The sequence below is a fragment of the Carassius gibelio genome, chromosome A2 (genome assembly GCF_023724105.1).
Source record: "Carassius gibelio isolate Cgi1373 ecotype wild population from Czech Republic chromosome A2, carGib1.2-hapl.c, whole genome shotgun sequence".
Taxonomy (NCBI): domain Eukaryota; kingdom Metazoa; phylum Chordata; class Actinopteri; order Cypriniformes; family Cyprinidae; genus Carassius; species Carassius gibelio.
The window spans coordinates 29546216-29570204 of record NC_068372.1 but is presented as its reverse complement, the minus strand read 5'-3'; the positions used below and the strand labels follow the sequence as shown (position 1 = coordinate 29570204).

The following is a 23989-nucleotide window of genomic DNA, read 5'->3' as shown; positions in this document are numbered from 1 at the left end:
TTTTTGAAGTATACTCAAATAGAAAACTATTATTTTAAGTTGTAATAATATTTCACAATATTACTGTTTTTTCTGTATTTTTGATCAAATAAATGCAGGCTTGATGAGCAGAAGAAACTTCTTTCAAAAACATTAAAAATAGTAATGTTTACAAACTTTTGGTCTGTATATATATATATATATATATATATATATAGTGTGTGTAATTAATATTAGATCATTTTCAAATAGCAGTAATAATGAGACGGATCAGACGAGGTATTTTCTAAACAGGTACTTTATTGATGCTTGACGAGGAGGTGAATTATTTTCATGAGATACAGAAACATTTTGAAAGGAATACAATTACAGTATGTCACATTTCAGCTCCACTGCATGAGTACCATAGTAAACATGGTAACCCTCACATCCCATCCTTTAAAGACAAATTAAATTAGACAAATACAAAAAAATGGCACTGTGGTTGACTTTAGATTTCAGTTTTGTGTTGAATAGTTTAACACCGACTGTAATTCTGCATTTTAGCAGTAGTAGTAAACTCATGAGCTACAGATCCCAGATTACACTGAATTACAACATGCTACAAAAACACAACTTAACAACTTAAGAGTCAGTGTGCAGGAATGACATAATAAAATACTGAATGTTAGAAAACAATGTCTGTGGAAATACTGAACGAAATGATGGCAAAGAAATACAACCGTTTCAACAAGAGTCGATTAATTTGACCTTTCTGGATTTATTAATGTAACAAACAAACACTGTAATCTGCAACATACTATCACTGTGACCTCACGACTGTTGTTGAGTTCATCTGATAAATAACCAACGGCTCTCCATTCTAAACATGACGTGTTTACAGTATGAAAACATCAGAAATGTGACACATATGAGCACTTCCTCTGTTCAGATGTGACTTGGTACCATTGGTTGAGGACTGTCAAAATGTCAAACACACACACACACACATCTGCAGTATGTGAATTAACACTTGTGGAATAGCCACAAAATGATTCAATTCAAGCGAATCAGCATTTGTGTGTACTTGAGGAAAAACCTCCATAGACGTCAGACTCATATTTCAACACAAAATCAAAAGAATCAATCAGAATTTGAAGGGAATGTGATTAAAAATCATGACATCGATCTAACAATAGAGGAACATCTCTCAAAGATTCAAAAGTTAAGATTCACAATCTAATCAACACGGTATTAAAGATTCAATTGTAGTTCATAAATCCAAGATCTGACATGTATTTGTTTGAAATGATGAATACTGCAGATGAGTGTGGAGCTCAGCAGAAGAGACCCATGATGCTCGTGGCTAATTCTTCACGTTTACTGAGTCCGCAGCTGATAGTCTGCAAAGACAGAAGGAAATGAGCGACGCTTAATTAAATGCACAGAACGACAGGAAACACGGGAGGAAAGTTAATTGTGACAGCTGAACTTTCTCTCTCCACCCATCAAAACACAATCAAAAACGCCATCAATCAAGAAGACTGAGACATTAGTTCACGAAATGAACTTAAATGAGGATTATAAACAGATGCTGGAAGCAGTCATGATAAAATACCCAGCACTTCTAGAGGAAGACCGTTAACCGGAGTTTACACGATTGTAGCAGATTTAGCAACAGTTTTGCAATATGTGCATTTGGTACTTTGTACATGGCTTTTACATTTCTTGTCATTAGACTAGTTTCACAACCCTGAGAACAAAGACAAAGAGGCTTTAATAGTGTTTCAGATTTCAACTGTGAATCGGTTACAAATGTCCGTTTTAATTGATTTCATTGATTCAATGATTTGTTTGACATGCAGAATTCGTTTAATAAATTCATCTTCAAAATGTCAAAAATAGATGCACTATAAAAAAATAAAATAAATGTGTAAACATAACACAGAAACAAAATATTTTTGTATATAAAATGACATTTCTGTAATAATTGTTCATTAAAATTATATGCTTTAAAAACTTTTTATTTAGTAATTTGTTATTTATTTTTACTATTTATAAGCTACAGAAAAAAAACGTTCAGAGCAAACTCAAAAGATAATTAAAAAAATGATGTACATCATTTATAATAATAATCTATTTAGAAATGACAAAATTCAATATAACAATTGAATATACATTTATAGAATAACTATATATTTTTACATTTTATATAACAAATATTTATATTTAAACTACTAACATAATTATTGTTTTTGTAATTTTTATTATCATTATTTAATTAGCTACAATGAATGCCAGGTTAAAAAATATGGTTATAAGTAAACACATACAGAAAATAAAAAATAATAATAGTAGTAGTAACAATAATAGGATAAATATAATATAAAAATACATACAAATGTAACTCTGAGTACTTAATGTGTGTAAAACTTATTGAGCTCTCGGCTGTAATGATACACACAGTGTCAAAGTTCAAAATGCGAGTTCAGAGAAAGAAAGTCTCCTACAACATCATGCACCACACACTGTACCAGCGTTTCTAATTTTATCGGGGTTTCACCATCTTGCACGCGTCTGTCCCAAACATCCTCTTTTCACAGAACAATTTCACCTCCGCATTTAATACCAATCTCCCGTCATTCTGCACATTGCAGGTATTTGGCAACAATTAAGCAACAATTTTCTCTGAAAAACAATGACAAAAATAGAGAAAGAGAGAAGAGAGGATGAGAAAGAGGATGAGAGAGTGTTTTACCTCCATTCTGGGTGATGTATCGCACCCACGGCAGGGCCTGATAGCCGCTCTTCTCAATGATCTTCAGGTAACGCACCTGTCAAAACACACACGTTCATGCAATGCATTGTGGGTGAATTCATTTAACCAAACCTGCTTAAGGCCTCCAACACAATGGAAATAACAACACATTCAAGGAATACAAAAAGAGTTTGTTTGGCCTTTGGTTTTGTGTAGGGATGCACCGATATTTATCAACCGATTTTTCCTTAATTTACAACCGTCGGCATATCGGCTATATAAGGAAAAAGACCGATATAACAAACCAATGGTTTACTAATTAACTGTGTGAAGGCACTGAGCTGTATAATGTCTGTTGCATAATGCATGTCTTCACTTAAGTGTTAATCAAATAACAAAAGATGAAAGATTGCACACTATTCTTGACTAAATATCTTTTGTAGCTTTCAGAAATGTAGCAGACCTCAGGACCAAATCTTTTCCGATATTTAATTTTATTGCGTCCTTTTTTTAAATCATAATAAAGTCTGTTACTATAAAAGTATATATACTATTCATATGCATTTAATTTATAAAGTGGTGTTATTTTACATTATTTTATGAAACTGAAAACTGTTAAACCTACCTAAAAAGCGCTGTTTATTTAATTAGCATCTTTGTTATGTTGTATTTATGCATTTATGTTAAATGGATCCAATCCATGCTCATTAGAAAATATTCGATGATGCAGCAATAAAACTGCTAGTATAATTAAATGCAGAAGATTTTGAACTGATACTATCTATTTTGATGCCAAAATTTCAAATAAGACAAATATCGGTTTCGGTATCGGCCAATAAATGTTTGTTAAAATCAATATCGGTCCCAAAAAATCCTATTGGGGCATCCCTAGTTTTGTGTAAATTAAATGCCACTTTAAAACTGTCTTCCAAAGCACAATGCATCTTTATTGTGCCAAAAAGAGAAAGAACGACAAATGATTATTGCATTTTAGCATGCAACAAAAAGGGGCTTTGAACAGACTCAACCAAGAATATTTGTGGAATATCATGCAATGGCAACAGCATCCCAGGCTTGTGATATCTATACATCATTTTGCATTAGCTTCATGTCAGGTCCACGTGGGCATCTGATGGTAAATCTGAGCGCAGCCTGGGAAAGTGGCAGAGTTTGACACCGCGAGCGGAAGCGCATGAAGAAGTGAGATTGGGGAAATGGCACCTTTCAGTGGTGAACGCTATTGAGTCACTCGTTGTGTTCATACGGGCCTTGCATCACACACAAGCTTTTGCACAACTGCTCCAAACATGCTGAAAGAGCACAATCATGTTTTGAAAGAGGCCACAGATAAACCTGATACTCAGAATTAGAGGTGAAAAGTGTTGTTGTTGTTTTTTTTTACACATGGACGAATTTTACGCTGGTTTCTAACGGGTTCGATTCCCTATAGACTTTTAGTATATGTTGCTCTACGTTAAACAACTTGACTGTTAAATTGTGGTTTATATGATTGGAGAAAAAGCATTTCAGAGCAAATACATAATCAAGATTATAAAACAAATTTTTTAAATAATTTTTTTTAACAACTACATTGATGTAAATTTGCATTTCTGTGATTGGAAAAAAGTAATAATTGCAGAGCGAATACATAATGAAGATAATAATACAGATTTTATATATATATATATATATATATATATATATATATATATATATATATATATATATATATATATATATATATATATATATACACACACACAAATTATTAAACTATCAATAATATTTGATTTGAAATTTTTATCAGTTTTAACCGTAACTGATTGCATAATAATACAATTTCATGTATATATTTAATAATAATGTATAATTATGGTACTAAAACTAATATATATATATATATATATATATATATATATATATATATATATATATATATATATATATATATATATATATATATATATATATAACACACACACACACATTTTACAATATGATTGGAATATAATACATTTATAATATACAGTCTTAAAATCTCAATAAAGAGTAATAACAATGATTTACCATAATAACATAATTGTTATAATAATTTTAATAAACCAAAAGCACTTCGAACGCACCTCTCTGTCTCAATCGATGAGTAACGTTTGAAAGAACAATGAAAAACACGGGTGGAAGGAGCGGTAGGTGTGTTTGGGAATGTTTTTGGAAACTCTCTTTATTTTTGTAATTCCATTTGATGTCGCTAGTCACCTTTAAACGTCTCCCGAGCGCAGGGTGGACATTTACGACGTGAGGAATTACAGTCCTCCTGTCCAGCAGCTCTGTGTTTGTTGATTTTTCTAATCATGGACTCTATTCTCTGAGAAAACCTCCCTGTCTAAATGCACAGAAATAGCAGATGTAAGATGCAAAATAGGCTTACGCAGAACAAGAGATGTATTCTAGGTATCAATACAGATTTTCAGACAAGCACAAGGACAACCCTGCCGTCGTTATTTTGGGAAGGCCGCGTCCTGGCGTCCGTGGGCCGGTAATGTGCCACTCTTGGGTGCAGCTCACACAAACTTACCAGGCCACCATCGGCGTCCGCCCTGGCGAGACGTCCAGACTGTAAAGATCTAAACGCAGTGCCATCTGCGCGACGCTTGTTGTGTGTAAATGTAGCGATTCGGGCTTGTCGGGTTGCGTTTATGTCATGCTCTGGTTTAGCCCTTCATGAACTCCAGTGTATATTTGTAGCTGGATGAAGTCCAGTGTCAGTGAGGACGCTGGACGCGTGGGCAGTCCTGAGATGTGCGTGGTCACCGCTCTCTCATTAGCATGCGGTGTGAGCTCACAGTCAGACAGACAGGCAGACACGCACAAAATAAACGTGCACAGCTGCTGACTCAGCTCTTTACAGGCATCATTCCTTCACTATGCACACACAAGCAAACAAATACACAGGAGGGATGTTGCTGAAACACAGCGGTTTAGTGTTTTTAGAACGATAATGAGATGGAAAAACATGCATCATGCTAAAAAATATTAAAACCTAATGTTGACGTTAGAAAAACACGAGAATAAACTAACAATGGTGCAACTGCTGTGCAAAAGTTTGGGGTCAGGAAGATTTGTGTTTTTTTTTTTGAGAGATAAATTAACACTCATTCAGCAAGGATGCATTTAAATGACCAAAAGTGATAGTAAAGACATTTATGACATTAGAAAAGAATTTGATTTGAACTTTCACTTAAACAAATAGTTGTTTTGATTTGTAGTAAAAAAAAAAAAATTACTACTTTTTACTAATATTATTATTTTTTTAAGATTTTAAAGAATTTTTACAGCATTGGTGAATGGAAGAGACTTCTTAAAACAAAATTCAAGTGATTCAATTTAGATTTGGATTATTTTGGATATATATCAGATACAGTACATGAAGGGAAAAAAAAATCTCTGAACTAATGCTGTATAATATACATGAGAGTAAGCTTTTTTCATTTTACTGACCAAAGCTGTAATTTTAGTGGTATTCAAATGCACTAAAGTGAATGAAATGACATGATAAAATATTGACTAAATTTAAAGCACAAGTAAAAAGACAAACAAACAAATGAACAGTTCCAAGGTTTCAGATTTTAAACTGGATAAAGTGGCAGCCCAATACATAAGACATTAAGGACATTGTAGAAATGTTCTTAAGAAGGCATTAAAATGTATTTTTATTTGTTATAATAGAAGTTTGCACCACTGGAAGCTTAAGTCTTCTACCAGATTCATCGAAAACTAATATACGATAAACAAACGAAGAAAAATAAATTAATAGAAAAACCAAAGGTAACATGATCTGATGGAGTCATATCCTAAATCTGTGTTTAAAAATTTACTATTTTTATTTTAGGCATATTTTATGGCAGTTTTCTTGACTTACTGCAAGTAAAAACATTTATAATGATCCTGAGAAATGTTGTGCCATGTGAAGAGCTCAAAGCTACAGCAGAGAAAGTTAAAGATTGTTTTGTGTTTTAAAACCCGAAATTACACGTCTACAAAGTCTGTGCCCTCGGAGGCTGACGGTGGAGAAACGCTCATTTACGAGATAATGCATGCTATACCTAATGACAGTGTGGGAAACACAACAATTATCAACAGAAAGCAACTTTAATTGGAGAAGTCGAGCACTTAGAGGATCAGAAAAACTTGCATGAGTTTCTTCAGAATATACACTAGTCCATAGTTTGGGATTAAGAATGTAATATGATGATTTGCTGCTCAATTATACATTTTTAACAGTATTATCCACATTTTATTTTTTCAGGATTCTTTGATGCATATAAAGTTCAAAAGAACCGCATTTATTTGCAATAGAAAACTTCTGTAACATTATAAACGTCTTTAATGTTACTTTCGATCAATTTAATGCATGAATAGATTTATTATATTTAATTTGAGATCGATCCTTTCAGCAACACGTCTGTGTTCAACATTGATAATAATCAGAAATGTTATTTGCGGTATATTATAATGATTTCTAAAGATCATGTGACACTGGAGTAATTTACAGGAATCAACTACATTTTAAAATATATTCACAAGGAAAACCATTATTTCGAGAGTCTCTACTGCATTTTTTTTTTGCAAACATTTAAAACATTAAACATCAAACTGTTAACCAGTAGTGTAAAAATATAGCTGTTCCCGTTTACACATAAAACCAGAGCATGCTTAAAATCACACGCACGTGTCTGTGGCTACAGAGGCCAGTGGTAATAATCCAAAGGGCCATGTTCAGACTGACCAGTGCATCAGGATCTCGTCTTACACACACAAACACACAACCAAACCCTGGCCTGGTTCTGTGAGCGTGGGACTGGTGCTAATCGCAGCTTATCAAAGCCTTCCTGAGGTTTCAGCACCCAGACGCTTCTCTCACGGGAACCCAGCAGTCAACAACTTCCCCGTGGAGTCGAGTCCAGTTTTTGTGATGCACCTCTCACTGAAGCGGTCAGATGATAGTCTTGATTTATGGAAGAACTAGCATGCATTTCACAGCCTCAAAGCTGTAATCGTTTGCTCTTTTGATGTTCGGGGGAATCAAAACACCCACAAGACTGCTGGGAAGCAGATAAAAAGTGTCAGCGCTGAATGAAAACACCCAAAAAAATGGAGAGAGGAAATTTCTGAAGTTGTGCACTTAATTAGATCTGACACTCGACTGACTCTCCCCTCATCAGTTTTGCCCAAACATCCTCACTCTCAAGGGAAATTGAGTTTCAGATGATTTTATGTCATTAACGTCCATGTGGGCTGATGAAACTTACCATTATATGGAGGAAATCTTTTGTGTAAAACATTAAATTAGAGGTAATTTTATTGGAGTAGTTGTTTATGAATATCGGACCCGAGGTCGCACCGGGTTCAGCTGGAAAACTGCTGTTTCACTTTCAGGCTCTCTGTAATTTGCCCGAATCTTCTGATGTCACAGCAGTCAGGCTGTTATTTGAGTGTACGGACTGTGGATTTTACTGTCGATTGTCCGTCTGGTTTGTGGGTTAAAGACAAAAACAGCTCAATGTCAAACAATGTCAGAAGGAAATGCTGACAAATGACAGACCGGCTGCTTATGCTGCTCGCTTGGAAATGTGACAATGTAAAAGACAACATACTGAATGAATAAATCCTCACATAGATGTTAAGTAAGGATTTCTTCCTGTATAATACCCTATTATGCCATTTTTTAAAAACAATCGGTTTACATGCATACAGGTCTAAAACGCTTCCGTATTCTCAAAATACGCATCTCAAATGATTCATCCAAAGCAGTTCTAATGAGGCAATAATTGGGTCAAATAAAATCTCAAAAACAAGTAATCATGGTTTTATCCAACGAAACAGTTCAAATAAAATATATATATATTTTTAAGAAAATAATATAACAGCAATCATTTTAATTCACATTACTGTCAAATTAAAACACAATATTTATGGTTGCCTTTTTCCATTTTAAAATGTTAAACCATCAAACATTTATTTTGATAAAAAAAACTGCATCCGGGACATCAACGCTTTTCTTTTATTTACAAGCGCTTCTCATTACAAGTTTGGAAAGACGTTTGGTGCATGTTGCATTTTCAAATGCACATTATATGCAACACAAATGGATGCAGATGCAGATAAAGTTCACGTAGAAAAGCATTTACTGTGAACCAACACTGGTTTAAGAGCTGCTCACGTGTAAATGAACACAAATTGCTACGATTAACTCTTAAAGACACAGTGCATATTTTTTTTTATTAAATCACAGCCTTTGTGAGTTGCTAATAGCACTAAGCCATATCTTTATTGTGGTTTCATTTCATTTAGCCATGCAGCCATTCCTGCTGGATGATTCAACAGATGAAATGCTAACTGAAGGAGGGACGAGAGCCATATTTAGGCTCCAGAAGAGTCTAGCAGGACTCGTATGGTTATTATAAGAGATAATGAATGCATGCAAACTGAATCAACAACAAATGAAACAAACAGATTTCTGCAAAAGGAACATCAACAAATCATGTTAACGAAAAAAAGCATGGTTTTGAAACCAGCGAGAGTTCGATCCAAAGCTGCAGTGCACAACATCTGTTTGAGAATCATTCCCAGATCCACAAACATCAGTTTCCACAAACACATCCCACAGCTCAACTGTGTCCCGTCCAGTTTACTGCTGCTCTTTCCACCTTTATAAACTGCTGAGGCCTGAGAAACACACACACTCCACTGACCATAACAAATAAACACAGCGTCTGCTAAAACACAAGATTCAGCAGCGGGAGCGGGAGCTGTGCTTCTGTTCTGTCTGTCCTGGATTTGACTGACCGCCAGCGTCTGGATCGGGCCACAACACACACACACACACACACACACACAACTTTAACCGTTTATTCTAACGCAACATGATTAAACCTGCGGTCCGGTACGAGACACATGATAACTTAACGGGGACAAAAAAGAAGATATTGTTCAAGAATGTTTCATCTGTTGACTTTCACGGTTTGGACAAAAAAAATAATAAATTCAAATGATTTTCTTTTATGATCTGCAGAAATAAATCATAGAGGTTTGGAATAAGATGAGTGAGTAAATGATGACAGAATTAATGTTTGTGGGTGTACAGATTCGGATTTTATGACTTTTAATGTAAACACCAGAAGATTTATTGGTTCCATCAACCCACAGAGCTTGTGCTATTTTAGTATTATTTATATGCTAGTATATTATTTGATATATATATATATATATATATATATATATATATATATATATATATATATATATATATATATATATATATATATATATGTGTGTGTGTGTGTGTGTGTGTGTGTGTGTGTGTGTGTGTGTGTAACCCTTGACCACAAAACCAATCATAAGGGTAATAAAAAATAATAATAATAATTATATAAAATGTAAATATTTTATAAATATTTGTCTGAGATACAACTTTTTTAAAATCTGGAATCTGAGGGTGTAAAAAAGTCTTAATACTGAGTAAATCATCGTTAAAGTTGTCCAAATGAATTCTTAGCAATGCATACTGCTAATCAAAAATTAAGTATTATATATTTACGGTAGGAAATTAACAAAATATCTTCATGGAACATGATCTTTCCTTAATATCCTCATGATTTTTGGCATAAAAGAAAAATCGATAATATTGACCAATCCTAAAAATAAAATAAAATTATACCGCATCGACTCAAGACTCAAGGTTTTGTGGTTCAAGGTCACATATAATTTTTGATGTGTTTGTTATTTTATTACTTTTTTGTAAATATTTCTATTTATCTTTAATTTACTTTTATTCCATTTTTAATTTTAGTAATCGTTTTCTTGGCTTAAATGTACTTCTCATTTAAATTTTTCCTCGAATATTTATATATTTTCTGGTATTTCAGCATCATTTCTATAATCAAAAACCTTTTTTAATAGTTATATAAGTAGCTAAAGATAAAAGCACTGGAGTACATGCCGTTTTTTAATTTTCATGAGTGAAGATGAGACGATGGTGGACAAATGCACATCGCACTTTCACAACACATTTAACAGCCTTCTGTCATCAGGAATCTTCATTAAAATGTTGATTATAATAAATAAACAAGTTATTATTAATATTTTCCTCTTCCATGAAGATATGTGATGTTAATTGCATTGAAGAGCACTTTCTGTCAATGGGATTCCAGCTTCTTTTAATAAATTGTTCACAGAATATTAATGAAGGGGAATGTTTGCTCAAAAGCTCTGAATTTAACTTCATAGTGTGTGATTTGCTCATATTAAGCTTTCAACACTGCTGATGTAACCGTTCAGTGTACAAATGCTTAAAAAGTACAGATTTATACCACCATCTATTGGTGACAAAGCAAAGAGCACACATCAGATCTGCCATGACCTGAGGAACAGGTGTTCAACAGCCGAAAAAATACAAAACCATCAAACAAACAGTCAACAGCGCCCCCTTTTGACAAAAAACAGGAAGTGCTATTAAAATGACAACAAAAATCTGCTCTGGTAAAACAGACTTATCTGAAACTGAGACAGCTCTTACATATACTACTCATGTACAGATTTAATTAAGATTCAGTAATTTTTATTAAAGGCAGAGTTAGAGTAATTCATTAGAAGGATGTTGCTTTAATATTATGGCATGCTTTTTGAATTCACACCATAATACAGAAGCTACTTTTTAAGTAACATATTATTTAATCTATTTATTGACAAATGCAACTGAAAACCTCTCCGATCCACCAATCCTAGTTAGGCTGGTTTACATCAGGGTTATTATTATTATTGTGTTAAGTAAAACTAGAAGTAAAACTATTAAAACATTCTGGTTAATCAAAGTAAAATAAAAAAGTAATATGAAACGGAAAACCTAAATTTATTTCAATTTTCAAATTTTCATTTTAGTTTAAAGACATTAAAATTACTAACTGAAAATAATAAAAATAATTATATATATATATATATATATATATATATATATATATATATATATATATATTTTTTTTTTTTTTTTTTCTTAAATAAAAATAAACCTAAATAGTATTTTTTAGTAAAAAAAAAAAAAAAAAAAAATTAAATGACAAAAGCCCATAACAAAATAACTAACATGTAAATAAATAAATAAAAGGTAGAACTAAAAGTATAAAATAAAAGCTAATTCAAATAATTATTAATAAAAACTAATTGGTATGTAAAAAATACTAGAATAATACCAGCTCATGCCTAAATAGCAAAAAAGCAATGCAACAAAACTTTCATAACTAAAGATAAACACAAAAAAAGTTGAACTGCAAGCCACACTTTGTAATAAAAGTATCAGTTAGTCACCTGTATACCAGAGGTGGTGAAATAAGGGATCTCAAACTTGACACTGATTGGTGGTTTTCCCTCCTTGTCCTCCGCCTCAACGCTGGGCAGCCCGAAATGAGCCCTCATCAGGTACTCCTTCCCTCCCTGAAACAGAGAGAACACACTTGTTAGCCTCTGCTAACATGACTCCCACTGTTTTAGCTCCTAGATTTATCATCATGATTGAACCGTGATGTTTTCTTACAGGGAAAGATTTGATGGACCAAACGATCTCGCTGTTCTCCGGCACCCACTTGACGCTGCCCACCGTGGTCTTAAACTTGGGCGAGTCTGCGTCCATCGGGACTGGGATGTGGATCTCCACGTTGTTGGCAGTCGAGCGCCGCTTGAACTGAGACTTGGCCTACGGTAAAACAGAGGGTCAATTTAGATGATCTGTGGAAAACTCAAACCGAAGTTCACGGGGATGGACGTGTTCTCACTTTGATCATGTACTCGATTCTGCTGTGTGAATGCTTCTCGATCACAGACTCGATCCAGATCAGAGGCTTCACCTGTTCACACAGAAAACCAAATCCCATCACAACCAAACCCCAGACAACAGCAAACGACAAGTAGAAATTGACCAGTGCTTTTTTAGTATTAATAAATACTATTTATAATGTTTTGCAATAGCATATTTTATTATATAATAGTTTAAATTTGCATATTTTTAATTAATTGTAGTTACATTTTTATAATTGTATGTTCCTTTTCCATTGACATTGCTATTATGTTATTTTATGTAAATTATTTTAAGACATTTTTATAACTTTTTTTTTTTATCTGATTCTTTACAGTATTTTTTTAAAATAAATAAATTTATTATTTATTTACAATATTCTTATTTAGGTTTAACTGGCTCAACTTTAGTTTAAATTTATTTTATTTTATTTTCAGTTAGTAATTTTAGTGCTTTAAACTAAAATTAGAACATTTTTATTTTTATATTATTATATCATTATATTTCACTATGTATTTGTATAATATATAATATATTTATATATTATATTTTTAACCTTAAAATTAAATATTTAAATATGAATAATATTAATATTAATATTAAATATTAATAATATTAAAATATTAATATTTTAAGTACGTTTATTTATATATTTCTAATTATATTATAGTATATTTTATTTAGTAGTAGTTAACAATATTACCCTAGAATTTATTTAAAGGGGAAATCGGATGCAAAATTCACTTTTATATGATGTTTGCATAGAATGTGTCTTAGCAATGTGTGGACACAACCACTCCACAATGAAAAATACACTGAGGAATGTGACAGACATTTCATGAAGACCTTAAAGAATTATATCATCTTGTTGAAAATGGGCATCCGGTTTAGTTAGTATGAATGAGTTTAGACCCTCACGTGTGTGTTGAGGCGGTAGGACATCAGCTCAAACTCTCCATCTGGAGGGATGAAGGAGATCGTGCGATCGTTCTCGAATCGAGACAGACGCACACACTGATGAAACTTCACATCCTCCAGCTCCACAGACTTACTCTTCCCACCTGAAGAAGAGAGACGGCTACAACACCACACCTCAGGAGTACTTCAGCACACAGATAAGCTCAAAACCAACACACAAGAAACTCCAGTTCTTTAACCATCCATATGGGGACTAAAAAATGTAGGAAGTAGACTCACGGCCGGTGTTCTCAAACAGAACCTTATCATTCAGACCCAAACGCAGCTCTGGCATTCCTGAGAGGAACACTCTCATCTTAATGGAGCCCACGATCTCGCTGCGGAGGACGTTACCGTTCGCGCTGACCTGCAGAGAAATCAGCAGTCATCAATCAGTCGTGACAATCACATAGAGACAAATACTCAATCAATCAAAACAAACAAACAGAATTCAGTCTAAAAACTGTCCATTTGAATGCGTAAAATAAACACACTTATATTCTAGATGACAAAGTATAAATAAAGCAAGAGTAACACTCATTTTACACACAGCACACGGAGAAAATGACATGAATATTACAGTGGGTGAATGCATAAAGCGATATTTGGCATTTTTATATCTTTTGAAACATCATGCATTTATTACAATTTGAAAGTAACAACTAATATTAAATATAATTAAAAAAAAAAAACCCGTATTTTCCGGACTATAAGTCGCACTTTTTTTCATAGTTTGGTTGGTCCTGCAACTTATAGTCAGGTGCGACTTATCAAAATTAATTTGAAATGAACCAAAAGAAATGAACTAAAAATGAACCAAGAGAAAACATTACCGTCTCCAGCCGCCAGAGGACGCTCTATGCTGCTCTGTGCTCCTGTAGTGTACACTGAAGACAAAGAGCACCCTCTCGTGGCTGGAGATGGTAATGTTTTCTCTTGGTTCTTGGTTCTAAATAAACTCGATTTATAGTCCAGTGCGACTTGTAGTCAGAAAAATACGATATCTGTCGGTCGAAGTTGAATTTAATACCTTTTACTACTTTTTTTTAATACCTTCTAAATATTTTTTTATATCAGCTGCAACTGTACATTAAATATCTTTCCAAATGGAATAACATATGGCATCACAATGTAACGAGGTCATCATAACTTAACATCAACACTGGACTCAGAAACTGTCCAGAGAGATAAGAACTGGAATAAAGACAGAAGAGGAAGGAGACATCTTCTTCATAGATCATTAAGTCTGATGTGTGAGCAATCTCAAAAAAGAGGAGGCCGTGAAGTAAGCAGTAAGCACAGGTGTTATTAAAATAAATTCATAGATTATAGATTAATCAAGATGTCACAATGGGCCTTTGTCCATAGTTTTTAATCAAAGTCAAAAAGTAACAATTGCTTAACAATGTTGGACATTTGAATGAACAGCTACGCATCAATATTTAAACCAAATTTCCAAGTGGTACAATTTGGGCCTTGAAAAATAAAAAAGGAAGCAACCAGATAATAATAAAGTGCAACTTTACACTGTAATTATGTACCGTATTTTCCGGACTATTAGTCGCACTTTTTTTCATAGTTTGGCTGGTTCTGCGACTTATAGTCAGGTGCAATTTATTTATCAAAATTAATTTGACATGAACCGAGAGAAAACATTACCGTCTCCAGCCGCCAGAGGGCGCTCTATGCTGCTCTGTGCTCCTGTAGTGTACACTGAAGACAAAGAGCACCCTCTCGTGGCTGGAGATGGTAATGTTTTCTCTTGGTTCTTGGTTCTAAATAAACTCGATTTATAGTCCAGTGCGACTTGTAGTCAGAAAAATACGATATCTGTCGGTCGAAGTTGAATTTAATACCTTTTACTACTTTTTTTTAATACCTTCTAAATATTTTTTTATATCAGCTGCAACTGTACATTAAATATCTTTCCAAATGGAATAACATATGGCATCACAATGTAACGAGGTCATCATAACTTAACATCAACACTGGACTCAGAAACTGTCCAGAGAGATAAGAACTGGAATAAAGACAGAAGAGGAAGGAGACATCTTCTTCATAGATCATTAAGTCTGATGTGTGAGCAATCTCAAAAAAGAGGAGGCCGTGAAGTAAGCAGTAAGCACAGGTGTTATTAAAATAAATTCATAGATTATAGATTAATCAAGATGTCACAATGGGCCTTTGTCCATAGTTTTTAATCAAAGTCAAAAAGTAACAATTGCTTAACAATGTTGGACATTTGAATGAACAGCTACGCATCAATATTTAAACCAAATTTCCAAGTGGTACAATTTGGGCCTTGAAAAATAAAAAAGGAAGCAACCAGATAATAATAAAGTGCAACTTTACACTGTAATTATGTACCGTATTTTCCGGACTATTAGTCGCACTTTTTTTCATAGTTTGGCTGGTTCTGCGACTTATAGTCAGGTGCAATTTATTTATCAAAATTAATTTGACATGAACCGAGAGAAAACATTACCGTCTCCAGCCGCCAGAGGGCGCTCTATGCTGCTCAGTGCTCCTGTAGCATACACAGAAGACATAGAGCGCCCTCTTGCGGCTGGAGACGGTAATGTTTTCTCTTGGTTCTAAATAAATGCGATTTATAATCCAAAAAATATGGTAAGTATGTGACAGATTTCACTGCCTGTAACACTGGGCCTATGTTGACCTGTCATTGGCATGTCTACTCATTTGGCCCTTAGCAGAATAAAGTGCCTTATTAATAAAGTGCAGCATATCTCGTTAACTATATGCCATACACCAATCGGTTCTCTGCAAACACACTTCCCTATACAACCTCCACTTTAGATTACAACTTACTTACAAATCCCCCTTTGAAACGCTGGATACAGCCAGGCTCTCTGAATGCCAGATACAGGTGATTCAGATCTCTAACATTATACATTTTAAATGATCAAAGATACACATAGGAGATGTTAAATTCATTGTGCTAGATAGGGTACTTGCAACAGTAGGTTAACAATTGACAAATAACGATCAAACTACCTTACACAACCAAGGGAACTAACAAAAGGCAAAGTTGCTTGGCTCATCTCCGTCCTTAAAAGCTCGGCCTGGACTCTTTCGGTAAAGGGTTAAAGCTTTCATAATAACAGCAGGTTGATCACCTCACACCACAGAAGCACAATGACATGGATGTGGCCGCGTCCTGTACTTTGTGATGGATTCCTGTGTTTATTATGAGCACGTCTAGAGACATTTGAGAAACGTGGCGCTTCTAAACACATACCAGGAGGTTGACAGACTCGATGACGTCCAGGAAAACCTCGTTCTTCCTGTACTTGATGCCCTCTGACCTCCAGGAGACGGCGTTGGTGACCGTAGCAGGGGGCCGAGGAGCACCCGTGTCCAGCTTGTGACCTTCCTGCGTGATGTATCTGTGAAAAATAAACACTTTCCATCAGTATTACATCTGCTGGGTCAGTTATTTTTGGAAACAAAACAGACTTTTAAATGAACGTCCGTCACACGGTTTGAGGGCAAGTGAACAGAGCTGATAAAAATGGCTCATAAAAGGAAATCAAACATGCACTCACTCCTGGAGGATCTTGCTGTCAGTTGTTTGCGGGTATCCAAAGTCCATGAGTTCATCCAGCAGCTCGTAGATTATGACAAAGTTATCTCTGATGCTCTCCTCCTCCAGCTCCTTAAAGTATTCAGAGAAAACCTGGAAGACAGACACATCAAACACCTGCTGTGATCCTGAAACGTATGCAGCGATAAACCTATATATACATATAATTATTAGTTATGATTCAATAAGATGAGCTTCCTCAACCAGAAGTTTACATTTTTATTATAAAGTACCTGAATAATTTTGTAGAGGAAGGAGAAAACCAAGGAGACGCAAGCATTCTTTTTGGATGTTGCAACAACTGTTAATTATCGAGTTAAGAGACAAAAGATGCTTAAAAGAAGCAATAAACCAATACAATGATTTAACAAAAACATTGTAAAGTGATTCTAAGTAAGATCACGAATGATCTAAATCTAATAAAATACTACAGCGATCAGCCTTTTATTCAGCAGCCATTATATTTGATACATCAGCCATGATATTTTAATTATTTGATTTTTAATTCATTTAATTTATTAAGAATTAATTTTACTTGCTAAATGCTAAGACTAATACCAATTAAAATCATTAATACTAATTATAGCAATAAAGCAATCTAATTAATTAGTGTCATTTTTATGACCGTTTTGTAAGTTTATAATGTGGCTCATCCAGTAAAATAATTAAATAATTAGTTAAGACATCCTTGATTATAGCAAAACTCATAATCGTGATTATTTCAGTCAATATTGCGATATTCATCAACAAGCATTTATTTAACTCATCTTTTTAAAAGTTGATATCCTTGAATTGTAAATATAACTAAATTGAAAAACATATACAAAATAAAAATAAAGCACTTTTTACAATCTTTATTTTTTCTTTTTGTAATATCGTCTTTATAGCGATATTAGAAAATGATAAAAAATTATCAGATCCAAGATCAAATCATTACATTAAATCAATTTGATTTGAAGTGCAAAAAAAAAAAAAAGTTATAAACTACTTTTTTAGGGAACAAATGATCTGGGAACCCTGTGAATTATAGCAAATCAAGTTAAACAAGTCCTTTACAATGGAATAATATAAAACTATAGTGTCGATTCATTTTTTTTTTCATCCAGAAAAATTATTAAATAATTGGTTAATAGATCTCCTTGATTTAAGCAAAACTCAGAATCATGATTATTTCAGTCAATATTGCAACATGCATTTATTGAAATGTGAAATAGTGTTGATTCATTTTATTTCAGTTTCAATGTTAAGTTTTGAGTCAACAAAATCCTTTTTATGGTTCTAGTTTTAGATAACTACAAAAACCTCAGAGCTCAAAGTAGGTTTTCTCTATGTAGAAAATGAGTGGGGTGTTTAGTTGTAGAACTCTATATGGTTTGGAGGATACGGTACAGGTTATTGTGTTTGATCCACATGAAGCGAACTCCCCCGTGAGCCAGGATGGGCGACAGCGTTCCCTCCTCCTCTTTATCCATCAGCAGGGTCATGAAGTGCTCGATCTCGGACATGTCCACATCACCGCGGTAATTACGACAGATCAGCACCTGGAACACAAACACATACACACACAAACAAACAAACACACACACACACACACACACACACACACACACACATGAACAATTTAAAATCCACTGACTCCATTTCCAATAACTGCTGACATGTTGACATTCAATAACATTTATTCAAGTTATGATTATTACATACAACTAGAAGTGCTTTAAAAAAGCGAAATGTGAATTATATCCTATTAAATATACTAAAGCACAAGGATTAAGTCAAACTAAAGAATGACAACAATAATTGACTTTTGACTGACAGTTACAAAATTAACATCCATTAATAATAAACAGCTGTTTCAATAGTTGTTTTAAAACACAACTAAATACGAATCTAAATCCCCTCAGAGTTTTCAGACCAAAAGAAACATTTTGATATTTTTTTTATTAAAAATTACTTTAGTTTGTGTTTACGCTGATGTTTGCTGTGGTTTAGCTTTAGCCTGCTGTGCTAGTGAACCGTTATCTTACCTTGCCCTTCAGATCTAACACATAAACAGCGCTGGCCGACATATTTGCGCCTTTTCGACCGCTTTTACCGTTGATCTACAGAAGTCCACTCACTTCAGGCGCATTTGTTTGTTTAATAAAGAGCTGTCATGCGTTTTAGATGCTCAGAGAAGCTCCAACATCATAAAATAGCGGATGGAGAGATTTTGAGGAACTAACCGGGTGGCGCTGCAGCGGTGCGAGTGAGGGACTGTAGCGCCACCTGCCGCAGTGGACGAACGAGAGAACTACAGCTGCACCACAGTATTTATATTATTATTATTAATCCATTAAACACGAGCAATTTAAGTTCAACAGTTCTTATAAATAGATTATGCTTTAAAAAAGACTATGTGACCGTACATGTTCGAGTCTCTATCGATGTATATAACACGTTTCACTTGTGACTGCACTGATAAAGCAAGATCATTGCTAGAAAAAAACAAGTACTTTTTTAATTGTAAATGCATTCAAATTCATGATATTCTTCAATCTCTTAACCTTCAGCAAAACCTTTAACCTTTAACCAAGGCTCGTGATATGCTTTATGAATGTGAAATATTTATATGTTTAATTTAAAAATAAAACAATGAAAAATGCATGTTGCTTGAAATTGAATAAATGTAGCCTAAACTACAATTAATATTACTTTTTATTATTATTATTAAGTTTAACTGGATGTACAAACTAAAAAACTAAAATAAATAAAAATTACAAAATCACAAAAAATGACTTAAAATTTAACACAATACATAAAAATAATTCAAAATATTTATAACAACTTTTCTAAATATTTATAAAATGAGTATCTTGATTATACTAAAACACCACTGGCCATTATGTGGAATTTATTTATCTAAAAATATTTGTAAAAATATTTGCATGTTGCATTATGTTATGTCATATCACAGAATATAAAACTAATAAACTGAAGCCCATCTTACTTTACAGGGATAGATGCTCCAAAAATCAAAGTCCTCTCATCATTTACTGACCCTTAAGTTGTTTAAAAACAATAAAACTATTTTATTTAATAAGAAACAAAATAAATGCATGGGGAAAGGCTGAGCTTTTCCATAAAATAACAAATAAATGGTGATCAGAGCCAGTTCATGTTTGTGTGTACTGTTCCTTTAAGAGTGTGAACTAATGAACTCAGATCAGAGGTCTGCAGTTTTTAATGTAATATTGGCCAATATGTTCTTGATGCCAGAATTTTTATGCTGGGCTGTAAAATGTAGAATATGATGGAATGTGACACTGAGCTCCTGGAATTCTGGAATGTCATTTAGTTTTCCTTCAGGTCCTGTTCCAGTCATCTTACTGCTTCACATAAACAAAGCATTCCAGACTGAAGTTCTATTTCTGTGATACATTATTATTTAAAAAGAATGAGAACAAAAAATAGATGGTTTTCAAAAGCAGCAGCCGTTTTAGATCACTGCAATAAAACCTAAAACATTTACTCACATTTCCAGCTAATTTACATATTTGGTTGAACTATTCCCTTAAGAAAGTAAATATGGTGCATTTTGATTTCATGCTAACTTTTTCTGTATTTTTAATCTGTGTTTTATTTAAATATGTAACAGAGTCACTTCATTTAAGATAAGATCAGCTTTCTTATAATAACCGTCTCACACTGGTATAGTGAAATTACATTCAGTTCTTTTGCATTATGTCAGAATCCTTCGAGGTCTGATGTATTTGGCTGAAGACATCTGCCAGACCTCATCAGAGGCATCACAATCAAATCTCATGACTTACACATCCAGCTAATGTAATATGAACTCTTGTGCCGTTCTCAATGAGTGACTCACAGTCTACAGCAGGACCACAACGACCTCCACAACCCCTTAAAAGGGTTTATCTAGACTGTCAAACACTTTCAGGTTTTTCCAGATTTAATCTGAGTGTGTCTGTCTCTCTCCTCCCTGAGGTCTCTGACGGCTCGATCTGTCTCTTTATGGCTCTTTGGCTCGTTTCAGCGGGTCTCTCAGTAACGACCCTCTAAAGACGGCTTCTTAATGCTGTCTGATTTAGTCTTCTGCTATTAGAAGCTCTCCAAAATTTACCATGTTAACCAAAGTCTCTGTCAAAACAACATTTACTATAAAATCAGCATCAGTTTATATGAGTTCTAAATTTGTCTGTAATTTTATTTATTTAGGACATTTATCACCAACAAAATAAAATAAATAAATAAATAAATATTATTATTACTTTTATTTTTCGAAACTCTCAATACTATGGCATTTATTTATTTATTTATGTATTTGTTTATTTTCGCAAGAGAGGAAATAATGAAATTTCAGTCATTCTAAAATTCAGGTTTACAAAGAAGCCTTTAATGCTCAACAAAGCTGCATTTATTTGATCAGAAATATAGAAAAAAACAGTAATATTGTGAAATAATAATCTAATTTAAAATAATTGTTTTCTATGTGAATGTAATGTAAAATGTAATTTATTCCTGTGACGCAAAGCTGAATTTTCAGCATCATGAGTCTGCTTCATATTTTGGTGAAATCTGTGATACATGTATATTTTCAGGATTTTTTGATGAACATAAAGTTTAAAAGAACAGAATTTATTTGAAATAAAAATCTTCTGTAATTATATAAATGCCTTTAATGTCACTTTTGATCAATTTAATGCATACTTGATTAATAAAATATTCATTTATTTTAAAACAAATCTCTGAATGCCACATATACTGCCTTGTATTTTAGGTATTTTCAAATACTACTGCATCTTCTTAATGAGTGTCACGGGTCCTGAGATGCCAGAATAAATGAGTCTCACATTCTGAACATGTTATTAGCGGTGCTGGACTTAACGGACGATCTTAAGTTGTTCCTCAGCCTTGAAGCAGTGACAGAGAAACACAATCACCCTTGAACTTTAAATGTTTGTGGATGAGGGATGTCGAGGATCTGAGGCTCCTCTGGTTTCAGTGGAAGCTCATGAGCTCACAGATATAATAAGCTGCTGTTGAATGTGAAGCTTTAAACACATTCAACAACAACTTATAATGCAGTGCTTGTAGCTCGACTAAATAGAAGTTGCTTTAGATTTAAGCATCTGTCTGATGGATTGAGGACTAGTAATGTGTGGAAGTAGCAGATGATTTAGTTATTTATGCATGTGCTATATTATAGGTGACAGAAAGTATGGAAGGATTAAATGATTAAATTTGAACAGAAGCGATATCTAAACATATTGTGCCTGTCAGAGCTGTGCAAAGACCTTTCGAGGCCCAAAGTATAAAAGGTGCACATGGAACAAGACTTTAAATAGGGCTGTGCTCAAAGTATCAATGCATACATATTTTATTTAATTGCATTTAGCGCTTATTTTATTTCAAGTAACAAGAGTATTTTTTATGGTTTCAGTCCTAGTTTTTGTTGGCTGTAATAACCTTGAGTGTTTCTGGTGTTTATAGTCATGGAGTGTCTCAGGACCTCAGCTAGGCTCTTGACTCACAGCATCAAATCAGTCTATTCCCAAGGTGCCCAAATGCTTTTTGGGGTGTTTTACCATAATAGGGCATGAGGAGATGTATGCACTTCCTGGGGGAGGATCTTTTTTCATTTCAGTGATACAACAACATTCTCTCTCTCTCTCTCTCTCTCTCTCTCTCTCTCGCTCCACTGTGTTTCTATCACTGGTCCTTCTTGCAGTCTTCTCAAATGTGTTTATTTAAATCAAGTAAACCTTGAGGAGATGCACTGTGTGTCCATGCAGAACACTACAGCATGCAACAATAACAGCAGGCAATAAATGTGCTTTTCTTCAAGATGCACGGAAGAAATTAAAGATTAAACAGTAAAATATATAAAACCAATGGGGTAAAAAAAAAAATATATATATATATATATATCAATTTATTTTTTATTTTATTTTATTTTTTTAAGACGGACGTCTCCTCTGCTCACCAGGGCTGCATTTATTTGATAAAAAATACAGTGGAAACAGGAATGTTGTGAAATATTTAAAATATACTTAAAATACCTGTTTTCTATGTGAATGTGTTTTAAAATGTAATTTATTTATTTCATCAAAGCTGTATTTTCAGCATCATTCCTCCAGTCTTCTTCAGGAATCAGAATAATATGATGATTTGCTGCTCAAGAAACATGATTATTACATTCCTGATTATTATCAATGTTGAAAACAATTCGTATTTTTCTGTAAACTGTGATACATTTAATTTTTCAGGATTCTTTGATGAACAAAAAGTTCAGAAGAACAGCATTTATTTGAAATATAATCTTTTATTACATTATAAATGTATTTACTGTCACTTTTGATCATTTTAATGCATCATTGCAGAATAAATGTATTAATTTATCTAAAAAAAAGTTACTCATTTCGAGCCTTTGTGTGTGTGTTTGTGTGTGTGTGTGTGTGTGTGTGTGTGTATAAGCTACTGAACCTCTAAGCAATGAAATGTTTGATCATGAGACACTAGTTCTGGAGCAGATCTGTCACTCATTGCTGCTGGATTCCCACAGTTGTTGTGTTTCGTGTTGCACAAGGCTTTTAAAAATGTTATCGTTTCATTATTGACTGTATTTTAAGAGCCAGCAGCTGTTAGGTTTCCTCAGAAAGACCATCATCATAACTCTCACCTGTCTGACCTTAACCATCATCTGCCCCATGATCACTGGTAAATTACCACAGAAATAAATGAATAGGCATGGAATATTGATCTGAGTGGATTATGTGAGAATAAAGAGACCATAGAGAGACACTAAAGACATTAAACACAGCTGATATATCATCAGTATTATTCAGAATAAATATCTAGTTGTATATCA

At 33.6% G+C, this 23989-nt stretch overlaps 1 protein-coding gene across 1 annotated transcript; it reads right to left on the bottom strand.

The window, feature by feature from the left end:
- Nucleotides 1-259: 259 nt before the first annotated feature.
- ap1m1 (adaptor related protein complex 1 subunit mu 1) lies at nucleotides 260-19356 on the bottom strand. The gene is made up of 12 exons (XM_052534554.1): nucleotides 19149-19356; nucleotides 18506-18662; nucleotides 17355-17422; nucleotides 17084-17214; nucleotides 16777-16924; nucleotides 13758-13884; nucleotides 13479-13621; nucleotides 12541-12612; nucleotides 12303-12461; nucleotides 12077-12202; nucleotides 2717-2792; nucleotides 260-1361 (listed from the first exon to the last, which is right to left on the bottom strand). Exons 1-12 carry the CDS (start codon nucleotides 19188-19190, stop codon nucleotides 1339-1341), a joined length of 1272 nt encoding a protein of 423 aa, XP_052390514.1. The 5' UTR covers nucleotides 19191-19356; the 3' UTR covers nucleotides 260-1338.
- Between the last annotated feature and the right edge of the window lie 4633 nt (nucleotides 19357-23989).